This window comes from Aedes aegypti, chromosome 3 (assembly GCF_002204515.2).
Source record: "Aedes aegypti strain LVP_AGWG chromosome 3, AaegL5.0 Primary Assembly, whole genome shotgun sequence".
In the NCBI taxonomy this organism is placed as follows: Eukaryota; Metazoa; Arthropoda; class Insecta; order Diptera; family Culicidae; genus Aedes; species Aedes aegypti.
In genome coordinates, this window is record NC_035109.1 from 141003644 (window position 1) to 141026094 (window position 22451).

Below are 22451 nucleotides of genomic sequence, written 5' to 3' on the forward strand. Positions count from 1 at the left end.
TCTAGCAACACAACTAATATATACTAATATTTACAACTCAATACTTAATTATAAATTGCGTTAAGGTGATTATAGAACAAAGCCACACCTCAAATTTTCAAAAGCACAAGACTTGAGAACCAAACAGCTCTCACCGTTGAAAATTTATCCCATTAGTCACCACCAGCAAGCAAGCAGATTGATTGGTTTTCAACGCAAACTGTTGTCAGATTCTCCAGTCTTGTGCCCTTGTTTGGCTTCGTTTTATAATCACCTTAAGCTGAGTGTACGCCATCCAGTTTGGGGGCGGATTGACGGTATCGAAGTGGATTAAAAACAATTATAGGAGAACGTGTGGAAAATACATATGAACTACGCAGAATACATCAGACCGATTTAGCATTGCTGCGCACTTCTAAAAGCATTTTATTTTTATTAAAATGTTTGATAATAGTAGAACGACAATGATCATCAGTTGATTTTCCGCTACTGTTTTTTTTTTAAATCACAATTGTTATTTCTTTCCGTGCACGCGCTCGGGAAATGAATCTGGCCATGGTGCAACAACCGCGCTACATTCGATGAATCCTATGCGACAAAAATTGTCGGCGCTATCCGTCAAATTCGCTCACCAAAGCTATTTTGGTGACTTTAACATCACAGCTACTAGTCCAGTTGTTAATTACACCTATCGTTTGTCTGGTGAGTTGCAAGCTTACTGTCAATGATGATGTCACGCTACACGATAAGTGTTCATCTGCAACAACCAGACAGCTCACCAATCCACCGCGAGGTGGATCGTGCTGAGTTGTTGAGTTGAAGGAGAGCGAAAGAAGGAAGGCACAAAAGTCTGTTTGACAGCTCTGCAGAAAGCGCGTGCGCACGGACAGAGCGCGTGCGCACGGAAAGAGCGCGTGCGCACGGAAAGAGCGCCAGTTCGGCTCGATTTGCAATGATCGGTTATTATTATTATTTTTTCGCTATTGGATATTCTATGGTTTGGTTGATCGATGTTAAAGTTTGTTTTAAAAGCAGCTCCACTTATTTTGAAACATATTGCCGTGTACAATAGTAAACAACACAACTAATTTAATTAAAATAATTTGAAATTATAATTAGTACATATACAAAAGGGGAAGAACGTTTAGGCTGGTTGTGCATTACGATAAAATCTCTTAACATAAGCAATGCTTGTTGTTGGTTCTTGTGGAAGGATCAACAAGTTCGGCTTAACGAATCTTATTTTAAATATCGAATAACACCACATGCAATTGAACAAAAAGGATGTGATTACAATAGACTTTTGATATTTTCAATTCGGAACCACCGCAAAAAAAAAAATATTGGGAATCAAAATTCTCCTGAGAGGGATGATGTGGGGGAGGCTCATTCTAATTAATATTGTCGTTCAATTATGGGGATAAATTAAAATTGTTATTGTTCTATACATACTTATTTATTATAATTACCTGTAAATATTGATACAGCACAATTCAAGTATTTAAATATCAAATAGCAAACATAGATATGGTCGGTGTTCAGACAGACTGAACCAAGTGTTTTTTTCAATCGAGTAAGAAAAATGTACCCCAAACATGTGAAACATCAAAATATTATAGATATTTACTGTAATAATGGAACTTATCTATTTGATGATACATTTGTATCAAAATAACATGGAAGATTTAAAATTGATGGAGTTCTTTACGTATCCTTAGAGCTCCAAAATTCATCTAGTCTGGTCTGTCTAAACACCGACCATATGATTCTCAAAAACTCATGAGAATGGTATTTTACTCTTTGAACTGTTATTTAATTTGGATGTGTTTAAAAGATTTATAAATTTAATTTATTATTGATGTTACGAGCTTTGTCTGCAGTGAAACTTAATGCTACACAAGAAATATATTTGAATCAAAGTATTTTTATATATAAATCATATGAAAAAAAAAGTGTTCCAGAAAGTACTCTAGAATTCTTTGGGAGCGTCTCCCGGGATTTTTCCTTAAATCATTCATGAATCCTTCAAATCCTCTCTGGGATTGTTCTGCTGAAAATCTTGAGATTATTTCTGAATTTTCTTCCAGATATCGCTTTGGGATTCATCCAAAAAAAAAACGTTACCATTCCGGTATTACTTCTGAGATTCTTTCGGATATCCCATTGCGATTATTCTGGACATCTTTTTGGATTTTTTTGCAGAACTCTGTATGTGATTTTGCGTGTATCTCTTTAAGGATTACTTTTGAAATCCAGGAAATTAAATTCTTTGAAATTCTTGAAAATTGTTTTCGAAATACTATGGAAGATTTTACCATAAATCCTGATGCAATCCATTTGGATATTTAAAGAGGATTTTATCAAAAAATGTACGACTCTACTAGAAATTCTTCGAGAATTCCTCCGAAAATAACTCTAGATTTTTATCCGGAAATACTTCTGGTATTCTTATGAGAATGCCTCTGGTATTCTTCCAAAAATGACTTGAGATGCTTTCGGAAATCTTTCTGAAATTCTTCAAAAATTCCACTGAGATTTCTACGCCAATATCTTTGAAATACTCCTGGGACTCTTACAAAAATCCTGTTGGAGTTTTTTTTTCGGATATCTTTCTATTCTAAATTTTTCAATAAATTTTGCTGGGATTGTGCTGTAAAACCTGCTGAGATTCATCCAAAAATACGACTGTCATTCTTCCGGATATCATTCAAGAATTCCACCGGAAGTTTTCGTGAGATTCAACCGTAAATCGTTCTGGTATTTTTCAGAAATTCCATTGATATTCTTAAAAATATCCTTCTGAAAAATTTTCTGAGAATTGTTTTGGGATTATAGAAGGATTTCCAGAAGAATTCCAAGGCGATTCACAGAAACATCACTTCTGTATGAAGGATTATCGTTAATATCTGAAATAATCCCATGAGAATTCTAAATCCAAATTACAGTGATATTCAAAAGAATCCCAGAAGTTATTTCGCCAGAATCCCTGAAAGATTTAAAGGATATTCACAGACATCCAGAAGATTTCATGAATATTTTCCAGAATAATTCCGATGTCCAGATGAACTGCAGAAAGATTCATGGAATCATTTCAAACGGGATTTTCGGAATCATTTGAAAGTAACTTTTAGAAGATCCTCAGAAAAATAAATCAGTAATCAAAGTAATCGAAAAAATCTCATTAAGCAATGCTCGTTGGTTCATGTCGAAGGATCAACATGTTCGTCTTAACGAATCTTATTTTAAATATTGAATGACACCACATACAATTAAACTAGTATGTGATTACAATCCTGAATCACCGCAAAAAAAAATATTTAGAATCACAATCCTTCTGAGAGGGATGATGTGGTGGATGCACATTCTAATTTAAATTGTCGTTCAATTATGGCGATAAATTAAAATTGTTATTGTTCCATAAATACTTGATTATTATTGTGGTACTTCTTGACTGACAACTTGAATAATCATGCACTCTATAAAAAGTATGGCCTGCTCAGCATACTGTCAACCTACCACATCTCCTTTTCTTCGCCGAAAGACGTGCTTTCACTTTGAGGGGACAACTGTTATTTATTTAAACATCTGAGTTTAATATTTTCATGAAGTCTGCTGCCATTTCATCCAGAAATTGGCCTCAAATTATTTTATTTTATTTTACTCTATTTACAGATTGCTTTGTATTGATTGCTTGCAATTTGATTCTTCGTGACTTTTCGTCAATATTTAAATTGCTGTTTCTTCAGAAATATTTCCAGCTTGACTACTTTTGAAGCGCTATCTTAATAATTATACATTTTCATTTATTTTCTACAATATTTTTCTTTTATTTTTTTATACAATGGATCGTACCAGCGATTTCGAATGTTTCCTGTTGAGATCACAATATAGTAAACATAGGATTTTACCGCTGGTCACAAAGGATCGTAGCTTCAACTGTTCCCTTCACATAACCTGACAGCTCAAAACTGTCATAACGACTTTTTCCTTTTCAAGGTGAGTTTTTTTTAATTGCTTTTCTTCATAGGTCTCTGTCCTATGAGATGAAATAATTTGCCTTCTCCAACTGATTTATCATCCGTCGTTTAGGCGTCTCCCTCACATGAGGCGAAACGTTCTTATTGCCTGCTCTGGTCAGATTTTCATCCGCCATTTCGGCGTCTCCCTTTTTGGGGCGAGACATTTTTGCCTTCTCCGGCTTTTCACCGTTAAGACGTCTCCCTATTTCTAGGCGAGACTTTTCGTATTACCCATACCTGATCCGATCAGATGTTATCCGTTGGAAATTCAGGTATTTTATAGTTACCGTTAATCGATGACTTGAGAATCAACTTGAGTTCCTGTCCTATCTGGATTCCGATTCCACCGTGGGTTCTTGATCGTCGCCAATGTGGTACTTCTTGACTGACAACTTGAATAATCATGCACTCTATAAAAAGTATGGCCTGCTCAGCATACTGTCAACCTACCACAATTATAATTACTTGTAAATATTGATACAGCATATAAAAAGACATTGGTCCAGAAATTACTCCAGAATTCTATGGAATATTCCTCCTGGAATTCTTCCTTAAATCACTTATGAATCCTTCAAAACCTCTCTGGGATTGTTCTGGAAATCTAAATATTATTTCTGATTTTTCTCTAAGTTCTTCTGGAAATCACAGAATACTTACAGATATCGCTTTTGAACTCATCTAAAAAACATCGTTAGCATTCCGGTACTATATCTGAAATTCTTTCGGATATCCTTTGTGATTCTTCTGGACATCTTATTGGAATATTTGCATAAATCTGTATGTGAGTTTGCGTTTATCTCCTTAAGGATTACTTTTGAAATCCTGGAAATCAAATTCGAATCGAAATTCTCGAAGATTCTTTCGGAAATTCAATGGAAGATTCTAACAAAAATGCTGATGCAATTCTTCTGGATATTTTTAGAGGATTTTGCCAAAAAATAAACTACGACTCTACTACAAATTCGTCGAGAATTCCTCCGAAAATAACTCTGGCCTTTTTCCGGAATTACTTCTGGGATTCTTCCGGAAATCACCTGAGATGCTTTCGGAATCCCTTTAGAATACTTTCGAAGATGCTTCCGAAAATCTTTCTGAAATTATTCTTGAAATGCCACTGAGATTTTTACGTCCATATTCTTGAAATTTGTCTGGGACTCTTCCAAAAATCCTGTAGGAAATCTTCCAGATATCTTTCTAGCATTCTTTCGGGAAGCCTTCTGGGATACTTTCGAAAATCTTTCTGAGGATCCTTCAAATCCTTCTGTTAAGGATTCTTGCAGAAATTCTTCCCGAATTACCTCTAGACTCTGGGAGTTTCCTAAATTTTTCAAGAAAACTGTTATTATTTCGACTATCTCTCTAGGATTCTTTCGGAAATTCTTCTACAATACCCCCAGATTTCTTTCTGTTATCCTGCTGGAGGACTTCAAAACATCTTTCAAAGATTCTTCTAGAAATTTTACTGGAATTTTTCAAGAAATTCTGCTGGGATTCTTCCGTAAAACCTGCCGAAATTCATCCGGAAATACGACTGGAATTCTGCTTGAATGATAAGCATTCAAGAATTCCACCGGAAGTTTTTGTGGGATTCAACCGTAAATTGTCCTGGTATTTTGTTTAAATACATTGAGATTCTTAGGGGAAAATATACAGGATTCTTAAAAATATTCTTCTGAAAATTCTTCTGGAAATTGCTTTGGAATTAAAGGAGGATTTCCGGAAGAATCCCAGGTCGATTTACAAAAGAACCACAGAGAAATCACTAAAATATTATCAGGGAGATTTCTAAAGGAATTATTTTAAGGATTCTCGTAAATTCCTGAAACAATCTCAGGAGAATTTCGAATGCATTTTGAATGTTTTTTTACAGTGATATCCAAAAGAATCCCAGAAGTTATTTCGCAAGAACCCCTGAAGATTCAATGAAAAGTCACAGACATCCAGACGATTTCATGAATATTTTCCAGAATAATTACGATGTCCAGAAGAGCTCCAGAAAGATTTACGGAATAATTTCAAATGAAATTTCCAGAACCATTTAAAAGTCACTTTCAAAAGATGCTCAGAAAAAGAAATCAGTAATCAAAGAATCTCATAGGTATTTTTTTAAAGTCCCAGTGACTGTTCGGTAGTTTTCTTGGAGGATTTCCATTTGAAGTCAAGAGGGATTTTTAGAAAATTCTGCCAAGGATTTAAGAAAATTTTCAAGGAAAATCAATGATAAATCACGAAAAAAATCGAAAACACTTCCTTATGAATTTCCAGAAGAATCACAGAGTTTTTTTTTCTCAAAAAATCTTAGAAAAAAATTCTAAAGAATCACGAAGGAATTTTCGGAATAATTCTGGATATACAAAATTATCTCAGGCAGAAACAATAAAATCAATAGCAATAAATCTGTAAGAATATAAGAAGGATTTCTGTAAAAATATAAGGAGGATTTACAAACAATTACAGAGGAATTTTCGGATGATTTCCATAAATAAAGATTTAAAAAAATCCCCGTCATCTGGAAGATTCTTAGCAGGATTTTCGGAAGTATTACACAGGGATTTCTGGGAGAATTCCATTGGGATTTACAAAAGAATTCCAGAGGAATTTCCGAAAGAATCTCAAGAATTTGCACGGAAGAAAGTGAAGTGAAATAATAGATTTTTTTGATTATAGTCTCAGGCGTCTTTCCAAGAGTATTATAGAATAATAGGTATAATCTAAGACATTTTTCGGAAAGAATCTCAAAGGGATTTTGAAGAACTTTCAAAGAGTTTCACGGAAGAAATACTGAAGAATTACGAGGAAAATATCAGAATTTAAATAATAATTTCGATTGGATTTCCAAAAGAAATCCCGAGAAATTTTGTGAGAATCCCCGAACCCAGATTTTTAAAATAGATTCCATTACACTGGAAAGCAATCATTAAATCATTTTCGGCAGAATTCCAGAATTTTACGGCAGAATTCCAGAATTTTACAGCAGAATCCTGAAAGGATTTCCATAATAACCCAAGATGGGTTTCTGGGATAGTCCAATAGGAAGTCCCAAGGAGGTTATTGGAAAAATCAGAGCGATCAAAGAAATAACTACATATAATAATTTCAGAAGGGTTTCTGAAAGAATCTCAGTGAATTTTCAAGATGTCCTCTAGCAACACAACTAATATATACTAATATTTACAACTCAATACTTAATTATAAATTGCGTTAAGGTGATTATAGAACAAAGCCACACCTCAAATTTTCAAAAGCACAAGACTTGAGAACCAAACAGCTCTCACCGTTGAAAATTTATCCCATTAGTCACCACCAGCAAGCAAGCAGATTGATTGGTTTTCAACGCAAACTGTTGTCAGATTCTCCAGTCTTGTGCCCTTGTTTGGCTTCGTTTTATAATCACCTTAAGCTGAGTGTACGCCATCCAGTTTGGGGGCGGATTGACGGTATCGAAGTGGATTAAAACAATTATAGGAGAACGTGTGGAAAATACATATGAACTGCGCAGAATACATCAGACCGATTTAGCATTGCTGCGCACTTCTAAAAGCATTTTATTTTTATTAAAATGTTTGATAATAGTAGAACGACAATGATCATCAGTTGATTTTCCGCTACTGTTTTTTTAAATCACAATTGTTATTTCTTTCCGTGCACGCGCTCGGGAAATGAATCTGGCCATGGTGCAACAACCGCGCTACATTCGATGAATCCTATGCGACAAAAATTGTCGGCGCTATCCGTCAAATTCGCTCACCAAAGCTATTTTGGTGACTTTAACATCACAGCTACTGTTTTCCACCAGAGCTAACCGTCGTTAGTTGTCTTGTTTTTCGGTTATCTTTTGTCCTCCAAACTGGCAACTACCATTATTGAGCCAACTCGTCGCACAAACGACTTGATTGATGATGATGATGATGAAGATGCGAACGATGGATCAAAGCAAAGTGGAAAAATATTGACAACTCGGATGTGTAAAAAAGTAGCGGTGGTTTCTCTCAGATTTCTGCTGGAAATTTCTTCCTTGTTATTATTTGCAATTTACTCGCTAAACCTTGTTCTAAACCACAAAATTAATAGTTTAAAGTAAAACTTCGATTATAGTGCGCGCGAGGAAAGTGTTTTCCTGTAGTGAAAAAGTTTGGTTGGTTCTAAATCAAGCAAAGAAGTCACAGTGAAAGTTATCTGATGCGGGATTGAATGTGTTTTCACGCCCATCATCGTACCGCCGTCAATTCATTTTGTTCAGATTGCACAATCTGTGGAGGCGAATTCGCTGATTAGAATATAATGGTGAGATTGTTTTTCGATTTGAACTGCTTGCAGTGTCGTATCGTGCGGATGATGAGGCCACCAAATTGGTGCTTTTGGTGCATGACTCACTTTTAGAAGTTTACAAGAGACATATTAAGGAGGGCGCTTCAGTCACCTCAGAAAATTAGTAACAGTGATCTTCTGTGAGGAATAATTTTCAATAAATCTTTATTGATAATTTGAAAAATTCTTCAAATTAGAAATAAAGATTGATTAAAAACTTTCTCAACTGTTTGGCTGCTAGATTCTAAGAATACTTCATTTGGGGGTTTTATGTAATTGTTGGAATTGTTTTACCTTCCTTAGTCGAGTGGTTAGAGTCCGCGGCTACAAAGCAAAGCCATGCTGAAGGTGTCTGGGCTCAATTCCCGGTCGGTCCAGGATCTTTTCGTAATGAAAATTTCCTCGATTTCCCTGGGCATAGAGTATCATCGTACCTGTTACACGATATACGAATGCGAAAATGACAGCTTTGGCAAAAAAGCTCTCAGTTAGTAACTGTGGAAGTACTCATTGAAGCTGAGAAGCAGGCTCTGTCCCAGAGAGGATGTAATGCCAAGAAGAAGAAGGAATGCTTTCTGTTCAAATTGCAGTATAGTATGATCAAGAGGCGTCACTTCTTTGCTTTTTTTGTATTTAGTCAACACCTTTCGTATTAGATAATTTCCAATGGCCCTCAGTAAATAGAGGAAATATTGAAAATATGTTGCATAATTTGTTGCATGAGCTTAACCATTACCTAGTTAAATGTATTTCAAATCTTTATAAATACTTCAACTTTATTATGATACTTCTTGAGTATTTCCATGAAAAACTATAACTAAAATTAGGGTAAAAGCATCGGTTTTGGCCAGCCTAAGAGAAAATGTTATTACTAATTAAATTAGAAACCGTATTTATACTACAAAAATATCAAATGCAAGCTTTCAATCCATATTATGTGATATCAAATATCAAAACTGATCTAAAACCATTTTTCGCTTTAAAAATCCCTTTGGTCAATATAGGCCAACGGACCCAGTTTCGGCTAGAGATTTAACTTCGGTCCCAAAATTGGCCAATCACATAGATTTCTCATGAGAGTAGCCAAATTAGGAGTGCCCTGGCCAAATTAGGTGTATGGGAGTTAGAATTATAAGGAAAATGAATTGTTTTTGTTATGTTTTGAATCAATTTGGACGAGTAAATGTACACTCTGGAAAAAATCTTAACTAAAAAGTTTAAAAGTCACACTAAATCGCTATTCGCCTGGTTGACCCCAGCCTCCGTATTCATGCCGGTAAAACTGGCCTAGCCTAGTATAACTTTAGTTTATCAGAATTGTAGTATAGCTTAATGTAGTATTAGCTTATAATGTTCCTCGCAGTGCTCATCTTGAATTCAAAACGGCGTTCCAGAACCACATTGGCATCGACGTTACTCCTCGGCGTTATCGCTGTTTGTACCTTTTCCTAGGAATATCGATCAAGCTCACCATTTTTCATCGGAACAATCTGAACACCTAATCTTGCACTGGAGCATATATTTGGAACTGGTTAGAGCCTTTTGAGAATTCGGCCATTTGATGAGAATTATCTTTTTGTTGAAACTTACCATTCGCTATTACTGGATAAAGCGGCTGATCGTAGTCCCCTGGAGAAACTACTCTCACCAGGGACCAAAATGCATTCCGTTTGGATGGTGGGGGATTGTGTGATCTGATGCTTTCCGTTGCGGTTGAGTGGACATCGCTTGAAAAGCGCTGGTCTTCCTGGTCGAATTTCTGAACACCGTACATTTCCAATCACAAGAAAAAGTTCTGCCCGCAAGAATGGTAGCAAACGTAAACATTTGTGACAGCCAATTGACTGAACAAATACACTGTTGAAATTATCCTTGCAACAATCATAGTTTAAGATTTGAAACGAAAATAGTTTATCTCTTAAACTGAGGCATGTATAAACTTTGCAAAAGACACAAAACATTAAATTATAAACCAACTACGTTTAGTATTATTTTAGAGTGTATGTAGTTCTATCATGTGAATGTGATCTACTGAACACAAAAGGTTTCATGCTGATTGGCTATGCAAAACGGTGTATAATCCCCTATGGCTAGAACTGGCGTATGACCGAGTGGGACGGACCTGGTATGACCAAAACCGATGCTTTTACCCTACTTAAGATTTTCAATTAAGGATAGTCGGGGCAGTATTGCCAATGGGTGGAATTAGCACTCCTTGAAAACTGAATAAATTCTCCAAATTTCATCTGCAATAACACGCAATCCCAAGGCTGACAAGGAAATGAAGCAATTGGCATGTTATAAGTCAGTCAGAAAAAAAAGAAATAAATGATGTTTGGAAAAATTGCCCATTTTGCCCCGAATAACTCTTTCAAATTTCATTATTTTAAATCGATGATGTTTGATTATTCAAATGTTCTTTAAAATTTAATAAATCATTCATGAATTTCATAAGACAACGGAAATCATGCGGATCTAGTGTATTTATTGAAGCGGTCCCTAAGCTAGCCTTAATATATATATATATATATATATATATATATATATATATATATATATATATATATATATATATATATATATATATATATATATATATATATTTTTTTTTTTTTTTTTTTTTTTTTTTTTTTTTTTTTTTTTTTTTTTTTTTTTTTTTTTTTTGTAAGGCGCTCCGTGCTCGTGGCCACTACTGTGCCGGAATCAGTTTTATCTGTATCTTCCTTACCGATACAATTCTATTTTTAGCTAATCTATATTTACATCTGCATTCACTCTCTTCTGCTCTTTACCTCTCACACCGAGCAGGTAGGAGAGTGCTCTGCTGTTGGTCCAATCGATTTCCATAAGCCATACTCCATTGCTCTTGCGGTGGTTCGTTTTGCCGTGTTCCTGAGTCGTTTGAGGCTAGCTGCCTGCGAAAAGGGTCAATTTGTCTCAGTCACCATCTGATACTGACGGAGGATGGATGTGCTCCCCTATGCACGGTCCTCCGTGCGGCGTCTTCTGGTGGCTGAACGGGTTTTTTTGGAGGGGCTGGGAATTGAATCCATGACCTTCCGCTTATGAAGCGAAAGCGTAACCTCAAGGCTACGGACCCCCCTAACCTTAATATTAACAGCTGTAAGAATTCTCAGAAAATAAATTTGTTCCTTTTTACCACTACCAAAGACAGACGTCTTGAGCTACTCTCTACAGATTATGGGCCTGTCGCATTAAGGATATGTCATCGACTCCAACTTCAAGTTCCGATGGATCTGTAAGCGTCCCACCAATCGAGCGATTGTCAGGACGAGAAAACTGGTCGCCATGGAAGTTTGCAGCGAAAACTTTTCTTCAGCTGGGAGTCCTTCCTTTGTGACGCCGTGAAGCCCAAGAAGAATGAAGACGGAATGTTTAAAGCGGTCGAAGAAACAAAGCTCATCAAGTCGTATCTGGATGCGTGCGGGTCGATGGAAGAGTACGTGAACAAGGTAATTTCAACAGTGAAGCAGTTGAACGGTATCGGATTCAAGCTACCGGATCTGTGGGTCAGAATGATCCTGCTCGCTGGTCTCCCAGATGCATATCGACCCATGATAATGGCATTGAAAAATTCTGGTGCTGCCATAACTTCTCCAAGAACGAAAGTTACGTAGCAACCAGAATAAAATTCAAGTGTTTGCAACTAACAAACGGAAAGAAAATTAAAAAAAAATAGCAGCCTACGTCATCCAAAGGCCCGCAATGCAGGAAATGTGACCAGCTGAAGAAGGCATCGTACTGATTAAAGACGCTATTGCAGATTGTCGGATCTGCCCAATGGGAAAGCAGTCGAAACTACCATTTCCGAAAAACGGGTCCCTAGTGGTCGATGGAAATGAACTCGATTGGTGGGAATGGGTTCTACATCACGTTCATCGATGGCAAGACGAGACGTATATCCATGTACTTCCTGAAAACAAAATCAGAAGATGAAGTCTTGAAGTTGCGGTCTACAAGTGATTATATGTGATGGCGAAGAGCCAAAGCGACAAGGAGCTTAAAGTGATTCGGACTGATAACGGTAAGGAATATCTGAACAAAAGTTTTCAAGGATACTTACAGTGAAAAGGCATCCGGCACGAGACGACAAACGAGTATACGCCCCAGCAAAATGACATGGTGGAGCGCGCCAACCGGGCGATAGTAGAAATGGAACCAAAGTACCATGAATGTGTTTTAACGGGCTACGATGATGAAACCAAAGGATATCGGCTTTACGCGAGGCGCAGCGAACGGGAGCACGTGGGTATTCAAAACTAAGTGTGATGCTGACGGAACCCGACCCGACGTTTGGTCGCTAAAGGCTACTCGAAGCGAAAGGGGGCAGATTCTGATTAATCGTATGCTCCCGTTGTTCGGCTCCGATACCATGCCTTGTTGTTCTTGAGCTGTTGAATGGCATCCTTAACTTCCCACATCGTGGGAGCTGGTTGGTGTCCACTGTCCGCTGTGCTGACGTAGCCATCGTCTTCGCTGTCCTGACCTTCTGTGCCTGTGCTCTCTGCGCCATTCAGGTGTTCATCGTAGTGCTGCTTCCACCTTTCGATTACCTCGCGTCCGTCCGTCAAGATGCTCCCATCATTATCCCGGCACATCTCAGCTCGCGGCACAAAGCCTTTGCGGGATGTGTTGAGCTTCTGACAGAACTAACGCGTTTCTTGAGAACGGTACAGCAACTCCATCTCTTGGCATTCCACCTCTTCCAGGTGGCGCTTTTTGTCCCGGAATAGGCGGGTTTGCTGTTTCCGCTTCAGTCTGTATCGTTCCATGTTTTGCCGCGTACCATGCTGCATTCTTCTCCTCTAAAAACCTCCTGGAACTTTTCGTCAAACCAATCGTTTCTTGAGCTCCGGTCCACATATCCGACAACGCTTTCGGCAGCGTCGTTAATGGCTGCTTTGACTGTCCTCCAGCAGTCCTCAAGAGGGGCCCTATCGAGCTCGTCGGAGTCAAAGTTAGCGCCACGATAGGTTCTGACGTCGGTTATGTCGGAGAAGTGCCGTCCATCGATATAAACGTGGTCGATTTGCGATTCTGTCTCTGAGGTGATCTCCACGTGTACCAGGTGCTACGAACGTTCTTGGAGGCGGCAAAATCTATCAGTCGTAGGCCGTTATCGTTCGTCAGCCGGTGGGCGCTGAACTTTCCAATCGTCGGTCTGAACTCCTCCTCCTGGCCAACCTGAGCGTTCAAATCTCCTATGATGATCTTGACGTCGTGGCTTGGGCAGCGGTCGTACTCGCGTTCGAGCTGCGCGTAAAATGCGTCCTTGTCATCATCAGTGCTTCCGGAGTGTGGGTATGCACGTTGATTATGCTGAAGTTAAAGAATCGGCCTTTGATTCTTAACTTGCACATTCTTTCGTTGATCGGCCACCACCCGAACACGCGCCTTCGCATATCAGCCATCACTATAAAAGCTGTTCCCAGCTCACGTGTGTTGCCGCAGCTCTGGTAGATGGTATGATTTCCTCTAAACGTTCGCACCATCGAACCTGTCCAGCACACCTCCTGCAGCGCTACGATGCCGAATCCGCGGTCCTTCAGCACGTCGGCGAGTATGCGTGTGCTCTCGATGAAATTGAGAGATTTACAGTTCCACGCACTGAGTTTCCAATCGCTAGTCCATTACCGTCGCTGTGGTCTTTGCCGATTATTCCGGTCCGTATTCTATCGTTGACGTTTTTGTGCTGATGTGTTTTTACGGTTGGCTTGCAGGGCCTGACACCAACCCCCTAGATTCCCGGAGGACCATTCCCCCTAAATGTTCGGAGAACCATAGTGCGCAGTTTAGCTTAGAGTTCTTCTCTGACACTCGGACGATGATCAGCCGCCCCTGACATGGGGAACAGACGCTGTTGTGAGCCGCTCCTAACATGGAGTACAGACGCTCAAGGTTTGCAGAAGCAAAAGCAAACCCTCCCTTCCCTGTCAGCATATGACCAATGTTCCCACCGGGGGTTGGTTACCCGATCTTCCCCAAGGTTACTCGTACCCCAGCCAGTACCACGAGGAGGTTGGGATGGGAGTTGCTGGGCAAGAAGCTAAGGACCACACAAAGGGGTCTATTTTATTCCTGCAGGTACGCGAAGTACCACTATGCCCAGCTATTTACCGTGCCATCTTCAAAGGCCTCTTGCCTTGAAAAAAAAGGAACCAATCGGGAACCGAAAATCGAAAGATACCTAACAGGAGACAAAAGATAAGAGTTTGATTCATTGAAGAACCTTTTCATTAAGAATATTTTAATTATTGTTTTGAGATTTCCCCGTGACATTATGGCAAGTATTACTGTATGTATTTTTTAGTTATTTCTCCAAAAACTCCAAAAACGATATTTCAGAAGGAAATCATTAATTTCATGAAACTTTATTGAGTCCTCAACTAACTCTAAATTAATTTCCACAAGGTTGTCTGAAAGAACTCCTGAACTCTTGAGGAAGTCTTGAAGGATTTTGTAGATAAATTGCGTGGATAATTGAAATAAATCAAGTTAAACAAATCTGTGTATAATATCCTTTAGGAAATTCTTGAAAATTATAGGACAGAATCCCTGAAGAAATTTAGGTAGGAATGCTCGGAATAATTACTGGAATAGTTACTGTAGTATAAGCTGGTGTGATTTATAAATCAAACTTTTGAGGAATCCATGTAGATTACACTTGAGAAAATACTCAGAAAATTGTTTGTAAGAACTTCTGGAGTAATTCTTGAATGAAATGTTGTAGCAATCCCTATAGAAGTTTCTGGAGAAACTTCACGAGAACTCTTTAGTTGAATTTATTGAAGAATTCTGGGAAGAATATTAAATAGATTTGTTTGAAAAGCTCTTGAAGGAATTTTTGGTAAATGTGGATGAATTCTTGAAATAATTCATATGAAAATGCGTGGGATGATGACTGGAGAAATTGGCGGAATCACTAAAGGAATTGCTGGAGGGATCTCTGGATGAGTCCCTGGATTTAAAGTCGGAAAGGGCCCCACTAGAACCATATTGAAGTTATGACTTGTAACATTAACTCGACGTTTGTGGGGCCCTTTCCCACATTAAATCAACTTTAATTGTACATAGACAGCTAGCATTCCTTTTACACCTATACCGTTTATATGTATGAAGTGCAGCTTGAGCAGCCAGGTTACTTGGGAAGTTTCTAAACTTACACCTGCTTTCAGTCCTGTTAAATGCATCACTAGGTAAAACGTTGCCGTTACAGGTTCCCTAATAAGTGTTCCTCTATCTCTTCCAGAGTGGTTGCGGGCTGCTGGTTTCGGTGATCAAAACTCTCGATGCCAGCGAAACCAACGAACAGCGAGAGCGCGAAAAGCTCAAAATCGAAAAGGAGTTCCGCAAGACTGACCAGCGGCTGAACGAACTTGTCTCGCGAAACGATGGCGACCTTACGAGGGTTATGCAGCTGTTCGGGAAGGTGTCCACCCAGATCACCAGCTCCCGGGAACGGATTCATGTGGTGAAGGAAAACCTCCAAACATGCAAACAGTTGCTGCGATGTCGACGGGAAGAACTCAAGAAACTCTACACCGATGCGGTGCAGCACAAATACGTGCTGGAGATGCTGGATCAGGTAAACGAGCTGCGCAAGACTCCTCAACAGTTGGCAGCGTTCATGGCCAAGAAACACTATCTGCATGCAACAAAGCTCCTGATGTCCGCTGTCGAAGCAACCGAAGGTCCTCTGAAAGACGTGGAAGGTTTGCACGATCTGCGGCAGGATTTCCAGAACAAACGGCAACAGTTATACTCAAAACTGCTGGACGAGCTCTGTAGGCATTTGTACATCTCAAGCACGACCGAGGTCTTACAAAACTTCCAGCGGCAAAGTTCCGGTAGGATAAGCAGTTCCGCTGCGGCAGGGACATCTCCTTTCCAGCGCAATGTGCTGAGGCGATCCGCGGAACGGATGGAAGCCAATACGAAGGCTAGGAAGGCACTGTTTGAAATCGCTCAGAATGGTAAGTTAGTTTTAGGATGCAACAACGATCATGTTTTAAATGTTCTTGGATTTCAGGCTACCTCGACGTCGACAAGAGTGAAATTATCGAAGATACGGACCTCCTGGATCCGGATGTCAATACCACTTATTTCATAGGAATTATCATCGAGTGCTTTGCGTTGCTTAATAAAGTGCCTGAATCAATAGAGGTGAGTGTTAACCATTCCTTGTGGATTACTGCATTGGGGTCGTGGACAATCGACACGGTAAAGAAGTTATAACTTTGTAGATTCTTTTGGCTTTAAATGTCTCTTTAAATCTTGATCGAAATTGCTTTCTTCCTGATATTACAACTGCTACTCTATATTGGTTCAGCACACAACATGGATGGCCTGAAATATTTCGCATGGCCAAAGTCAATCGTCTATGACTTGATGCTCTAGTTAATCGGAATGGAAAATCGTGAAATTTGAACCGTCATTAATATGAAATTCTAAACATGGAGTGATTCAATTCCTTCTGAAAATGTTCAAGGTTTCATTGTATGGTTTTTTATCTTTTGTTTAAAGTTAAAAGAAAGAAAATCAGGAATTTTGAAATCCTAAATGCATGATGCAATATGAAAAAGTCGCCTGACCATTTCCCTTTCTTTGCAGTCTATAAGAGAACAAATGCAAAGCGAGTTGCTGACTATTGTCACAAAGTCCACTCACCACATCATGACCCTGACTCAGCAGCAAAATCAGAATCCATATCAATATCAGCAAGTGGCATCGCCTCCGCCTAACAACTCCGAAGATCTTCCCGAGCAGAACATTCCCATTCTGGAACTGCTAGAGTTGGTATTCAAGCAGCTGAAGCTGATTGCCAACGCTCACCAGTTGACGCTGAAGAACTACCACAATGTGATGCACCGGTACAATCTGACGCAGGTCAAGGCGTACGATTTGATCGAGTACTGGGGCCAAGCGCAGGCCGTCCTCAAGCTAGTGCTGACGGATTACCTAGATATTCAGAACGACAGCAGCGACGAGTTGATGCGTGCTCAATTCACGGAGCAAACCACTAATATTAACACATTCTTCAGTCGCCGTAAGGTTCAGGGCAAAAAGATGCTGTTCAAGTTTGATAAATCTTCGCACACGGCTTCGCTGGAGGCTGAGGTCAATGCCAAAGAGCACCGTCGTAACCCGTCGAATGTTTCAAATAGCATAGCTAACAAGGAAGACGTGCTAAATCAGTCCGGTTTGAATGGCCAGAATCTTCTGAATACCAGCTTCAATAAACATCTGACTGTGGCGCCTGGTGCGGATCGAAAAAAGCGGGAACGCGCTCTCGTCTGTACACCCGACGCAGGATTGGTTCGACAGATTTATCTTCCAATGATGGGATACATTCACGAGATCGAGGGATTCATGAAATGTAAATCTGGGTAAAACACTGAATTCGATGTTCATTCCATTCGTATGCTTGAATTTGTCCTCCATTTTGCAGTCAATCGTGCAGTCTGAACACTTTCCTCGATAACTATGTCAAGGATGCCTATCTGGCGCGAGGCCACAACCGCAACCTACAGCTGACCATAGAATCCCTCTCGAAAACTCAGGACGCGTGGCGTTTGATAATTACTCCCGAGGAAATGAAACGCCTGGGACTGACTAGACCACTTCTACAAAACACTGTGCTAGTGGAGAATCGTACGTTTGCATTTGATCGTGGCTGTTGAACAGCCTAAATTGATCAACATAATCTTGCTTTTTTAGGAATCTCCGAAACCAAACGGCTCATTCAGGATTTGCCGACCTACTCGGACGAGCTGCTGAAGATGGTTTGTTCGCTGTTGAAAACGTATCGGGAAACTTGCCAAGCAGCCTACCGGGGCATCGTGCAACCGGAGACAGAGGACAAGCGGATCTACAGTGTAGCGTGGCTAAAGGACGACGATATTACCCGGTTCCTCAAGTAAGTCAATTATTATAAATACTACTAGTGGTCCCGGCAAACTTCGTCTTGCCATCAAGTAGGCTGTTGAAAACCGCTATACGAATCGTCCCATACAAAATGACAGTTCCGTCCACTCTCGTTTTTTCGACTTTCCCGCCGAATATCCTGGAACTTTTATACACACAATCACGTCGGAACCCTTGACCAACACAATGGAGAAAGAATCATCCAAATCCGCTGACCCGTTCGTAAGCCATTTCGTGACATACAAACACCATTCCATTTTTATTTATATAGATAGATATCCTAAAAAATATCTCTTTTGTGTAATCAGGAGCAGGTAAATTGGCTTGAAACAACCTCTAGATAAAATTCCGTTTTCGATCATACCCATGCAATGAAGGTTATGCGTTGTAATCAATATTGACCCAATTGTACTATCAGTTAATTACCTGCTCAAGGGAGTCAAGGGCCCACGAAGGATAATGAAACGCGCAGTACCGGTTGCCCCATTTTTTGTGTTCGATTGTGAAGACAGACTGGAGCATCCAGAACAGATTTACCACTCTTGGATCCCTAATGATTGTTATACAGGCTGTCCACACCTTTCGTATAAGGTACAATCGTATTGAGGATAAACCCTGAGACGAGACTCGCGAAGACGGTCTTCTTTTTCTGTGATTGCTGAGTTTTTTTCTTATTCCACTTTGTGTTTACAGTGGGGATTCGCTCGTTGGGAGTCCGCTACATGGAATGACTCGATGGTTGGATGTTCGCTGGTTGGAAAAAAATCCAACTAAAAAGCACTCGAATGTCAGGAGAAGATGTCAAACTAACTTTGACGTCTGACTACCGTCGCATTGAAATCTCCATATATAGAACAAATGTGTATGTATATGTGCGTTTCGTGACGATTTGCCCTCCAGATACGTTGGTCTGGAGCATTTTCACCAGCTGTCAGTCGTTCCAACTAACGGGTCGGATTCGTTAGATGGAAGGCAGTCGTGTTCCAACCAGCGAATCCCCGCTGTATACCAATTATGCGCAAGCCGTTCAAATCCTCACATGAACTTCTCATCAAAAAATGATTGAGTTTGCATCACATCGAATCATAAATAGCCGTTTGAGTCAAATTTCATGCCAGCAAACGTAGCAGACATTAGAAATAATTAATCTTCTGCTTAGATTTATCAGCAACTTTGGAAAAAACTGCTCCGCTGACTGAGGTTTCCAATAACAATTTACTTTGAACACAATACTTTTCACTTTTTCACCCATAAAAACGGTGAGCTGCATTTGACGTTTCGTGAGAGGGGAAGCTGGGCTGCATATGACGTTGATATTTTTCCTCTTCGCGAGTCTCTCTCAGGATAAACCTAACCCAGCGAAGTACAAATCAATAACGTGTCTTTCAAGTGTGTACAAAAAGTTATCTTCGGTAATTGGAACAGAAAGGCTGTCGCAGGAATACGCAACTCTGAAAGTATCAGCATGCACCGGTGGAGGAACGGTGCTAACACGGGCCTCTCATTTTCATAGAAGAACTGTCAAAGAGCTTCCCGATCAGCTGATTTGAAACGTCTTGTGAAAAGGCCTATGGTGATCAACACGGATGCGAAACAACAGAGCTCGAAGGTCTATCGCTACATTCAGCAACACTGGCCACAATCAAAATCAGCCATTCCGGACCGTGAGGTTCAGCGGTGGTTCGATGGTAGCGACTCGTTATCCGCAGTTCAAGGATGCAACATGTTTGCTGATCGCCTTGTGATTGCGAGCAGTTTCCGAATGCGTTGTTTGCACCATCTCCACCGAGGTCATTCGGGAATCCTGCGCATGAAGGCGATTGCGCGCAGTTACGTGTACTGACCGTCGATCGATTCGGACATCGCGCATCCGCAGCCAAGAATCCGCTTAAATCAGCACCGTTGTCCCACAGTTCCTGCCTGGAGAACGGTATCAATCACGTTACCACCGCACCGTTCCATCCACAGTCTAACGGTCAGGCAGAGCGTTTCGTGGACACATTCAAGCGAGCGATCAAGAAAATCCGAGAGAGGGGAGAGGAGCCATCTAAAAAGCACTGGACACTTTCCTGATAACCTATCGTTCGACACCAAATCTGCTAGTCCTAGAAGGCAAATCTCCGTCCGAAATAATGTTTGAACGCAGAATACGGATCGTCTGGACTTGCTTCGTCCTCCAACTGTTCAACCGTTGAATTATCATCAAAGTGCACGGTCATTCAGGTAAAGTGTTCTAGTGTACGCCAAGGTGCACTCGAGCAATCCCTGGAGATGGGCACCGGCTGTAGTTTTGGAGAAAATTGAATACGTTGTGTACAACGTGTGGGTAGAAGACAGGCGTATGTTTCGGTCGTTCATCAACCAGCTGCGTAACCGAACCGGTGTCGGTAGTACGCAAATTTCCGGTACGACTTCGTCCAAGGCAGGCAACCATCAGTTGCCTTTGGTCATTCTGCTTCATGCCTGCAACCTGCATCACCCAAGCCAGCCTCAATCGTCAAGTTCTTTTACCGCTATCAACACCAGCATCATCAGTTGGCACAGCCGCTATCATCGCTTGAAGCACCTCACGAAAATTCGATACCAAGCTATGCTAGCTAAACCAAATCTAGTCAGGGAGCCTCCTACAGCGAAGGAACCTCCTGAACCGCCTTCTTCTGTGTTAGCGTCAACGTCCAGATTCCCATCGGCCTTAGCAATAAGCTCTGTTCCATCAACGTCAGCAGAGTGCATGTCAGCCAATGAAACCGAAACTGCTGGTCTATTACCTCGCCGCTCTTCTCACCAACGAAGACCGCCGATAAGGTTCGATCCGTACCAGCTGTATTAAGAGGGGTGAAGTTGGGAACCACTGACCAACATAGTAATCAACCGATCGCTACCACCACTATCACTACTATCACTGCTACCCGTAAATGCGAAAATAGTAAACAGTAACGACAGCCATTGTAATAGTCTATAGCTTCCCGCGCTTACATGTGTACTTTTAGATAGCCGTTTTAAATAAAGTTTTAGCATGTTTGTTTCATTCTTCCGCATCTAATTTATGTGTAAATATGCACACGATCACCCCGCCGGCGCGTACGTAACACACTTTCGTCTACCAAAGCTCGAACATACCAATAAGGCGTGTGACTGGCGCATGCTAACCTGCTGAAGACATACAGCTTCATGGTAGCCATATCTAGGACCGAGTCAGTAGTACAGATTTTACTAAAACGTGGAAGTGCAATTCAGTAGACTATCGAGTATGTCGTCAACGACTGTTTAGTGTTATCTGTCCCAGCCTATCTCGACAGTCACAACGATGATGTTAGAATTGTGCATAAACAGCTTGTTCCAAAGCACAACTTGGGGATCGATTTGTGCCCTGATAGAATTGTCTGCCTGACCCAATTCTAAAACAATGCATATAATTGTACTGGGATCGCGAAACCATAACGAACCTCATCCGTGCAAAACCAGGGTGTCTACTCATTTACAGAAATGAAATTCCCTGAGATTTCCAGGTTTTCCAGGTTAAAATAGAAACAATTTCAGGTTGTAGAAATTTTCCAAAATACATAAATGATTGGCGAGTATTTCATTTCACATGACTAAAAATTTTTTTTGAAAAAATTGCTTCAAAGCACTTAAACAACAAAAAAACGATACATTTCAAAGTATTTTTCATTTTAATAAACAAAAATTTTATTATCAGTTTTTTCTAAACGTGTAGGTAAACAACATCAGAAAAAAAATAAAACTTGGCTATTTTATAGATCTCTACAAAAAAATATAAGAATATATCAAGAATAATTATCAAATGATCTGAAAGCGCCTTTAATCATCATAATCAGATATGAAGAAAAAATCTATTCGAACTTAAGGGAAAAACCTTTTCCTTGAAATGGGATTCTGCATTATGGACATCAGCGATACATCCACAAAATTTGTCTAAAGTGCGTTTTCTATTTTTTTTTTTAGATTTTTTCTTGCGGAAATTGGGTAGCGTTTGATCGTCTTAGAAATAGATTTTTAAATACCTCTTGCCTGAAAAAAACAATATGAACCGAAAAGAAACCCAACACCCCACGTCATAAGATTTTAGTTCCTCATTAGAACGGATATTCCTCTAAGAATGATTTTAAGACTTTTTTGGAGTCTCATGACATTACGACAAGTGTTACTGCCAGTTTTATTCAGTTTTTTTTCACATCT

The 22451-nt window shown here is 40.0% G+C and overlaps 1 protein-coding gene across 2 annotated transcripts in view; it reads left to right on the forward strand.

The window, feature by feature from the left end:
- LOC5567577 (exocyst complex component 4) overlaps positions 1-22451 on the forward strand; it is a 41067-nt gene that overhangs the window by 14424 nt on the left and 4192 nt on the right. Inside the window, exons 1-6 of one of the 2 annotated variants that reach the window (XM_021848519.1) lie at positions 7948-8282; positions 15577-16300; positions 16357-16490; positions 16938-17713; positions 17776-17978; positions 18045-18243. In XM_021848519.1, the coding sequence (XP_021704211.1) occupies positions 8280-8282; positions 15577-16300; positions 16357-16490; positions 16938-17713; positions 17776-17978; positions 18045-18243 (2039 nt within the window). In that variant the 5' untranslated portion in view covers positions 7948-8279. Of the gene's footprint in view, positions 1-7947; positions 8283-15576; positions 16301-16356; positions 16491-16937; positions 17714-17775; positions 17979-18044; positions 18244-22451 lie in introns of those variants that run through there. The other variant, XM_021848518.1, reaches the window with a different exon arrangement.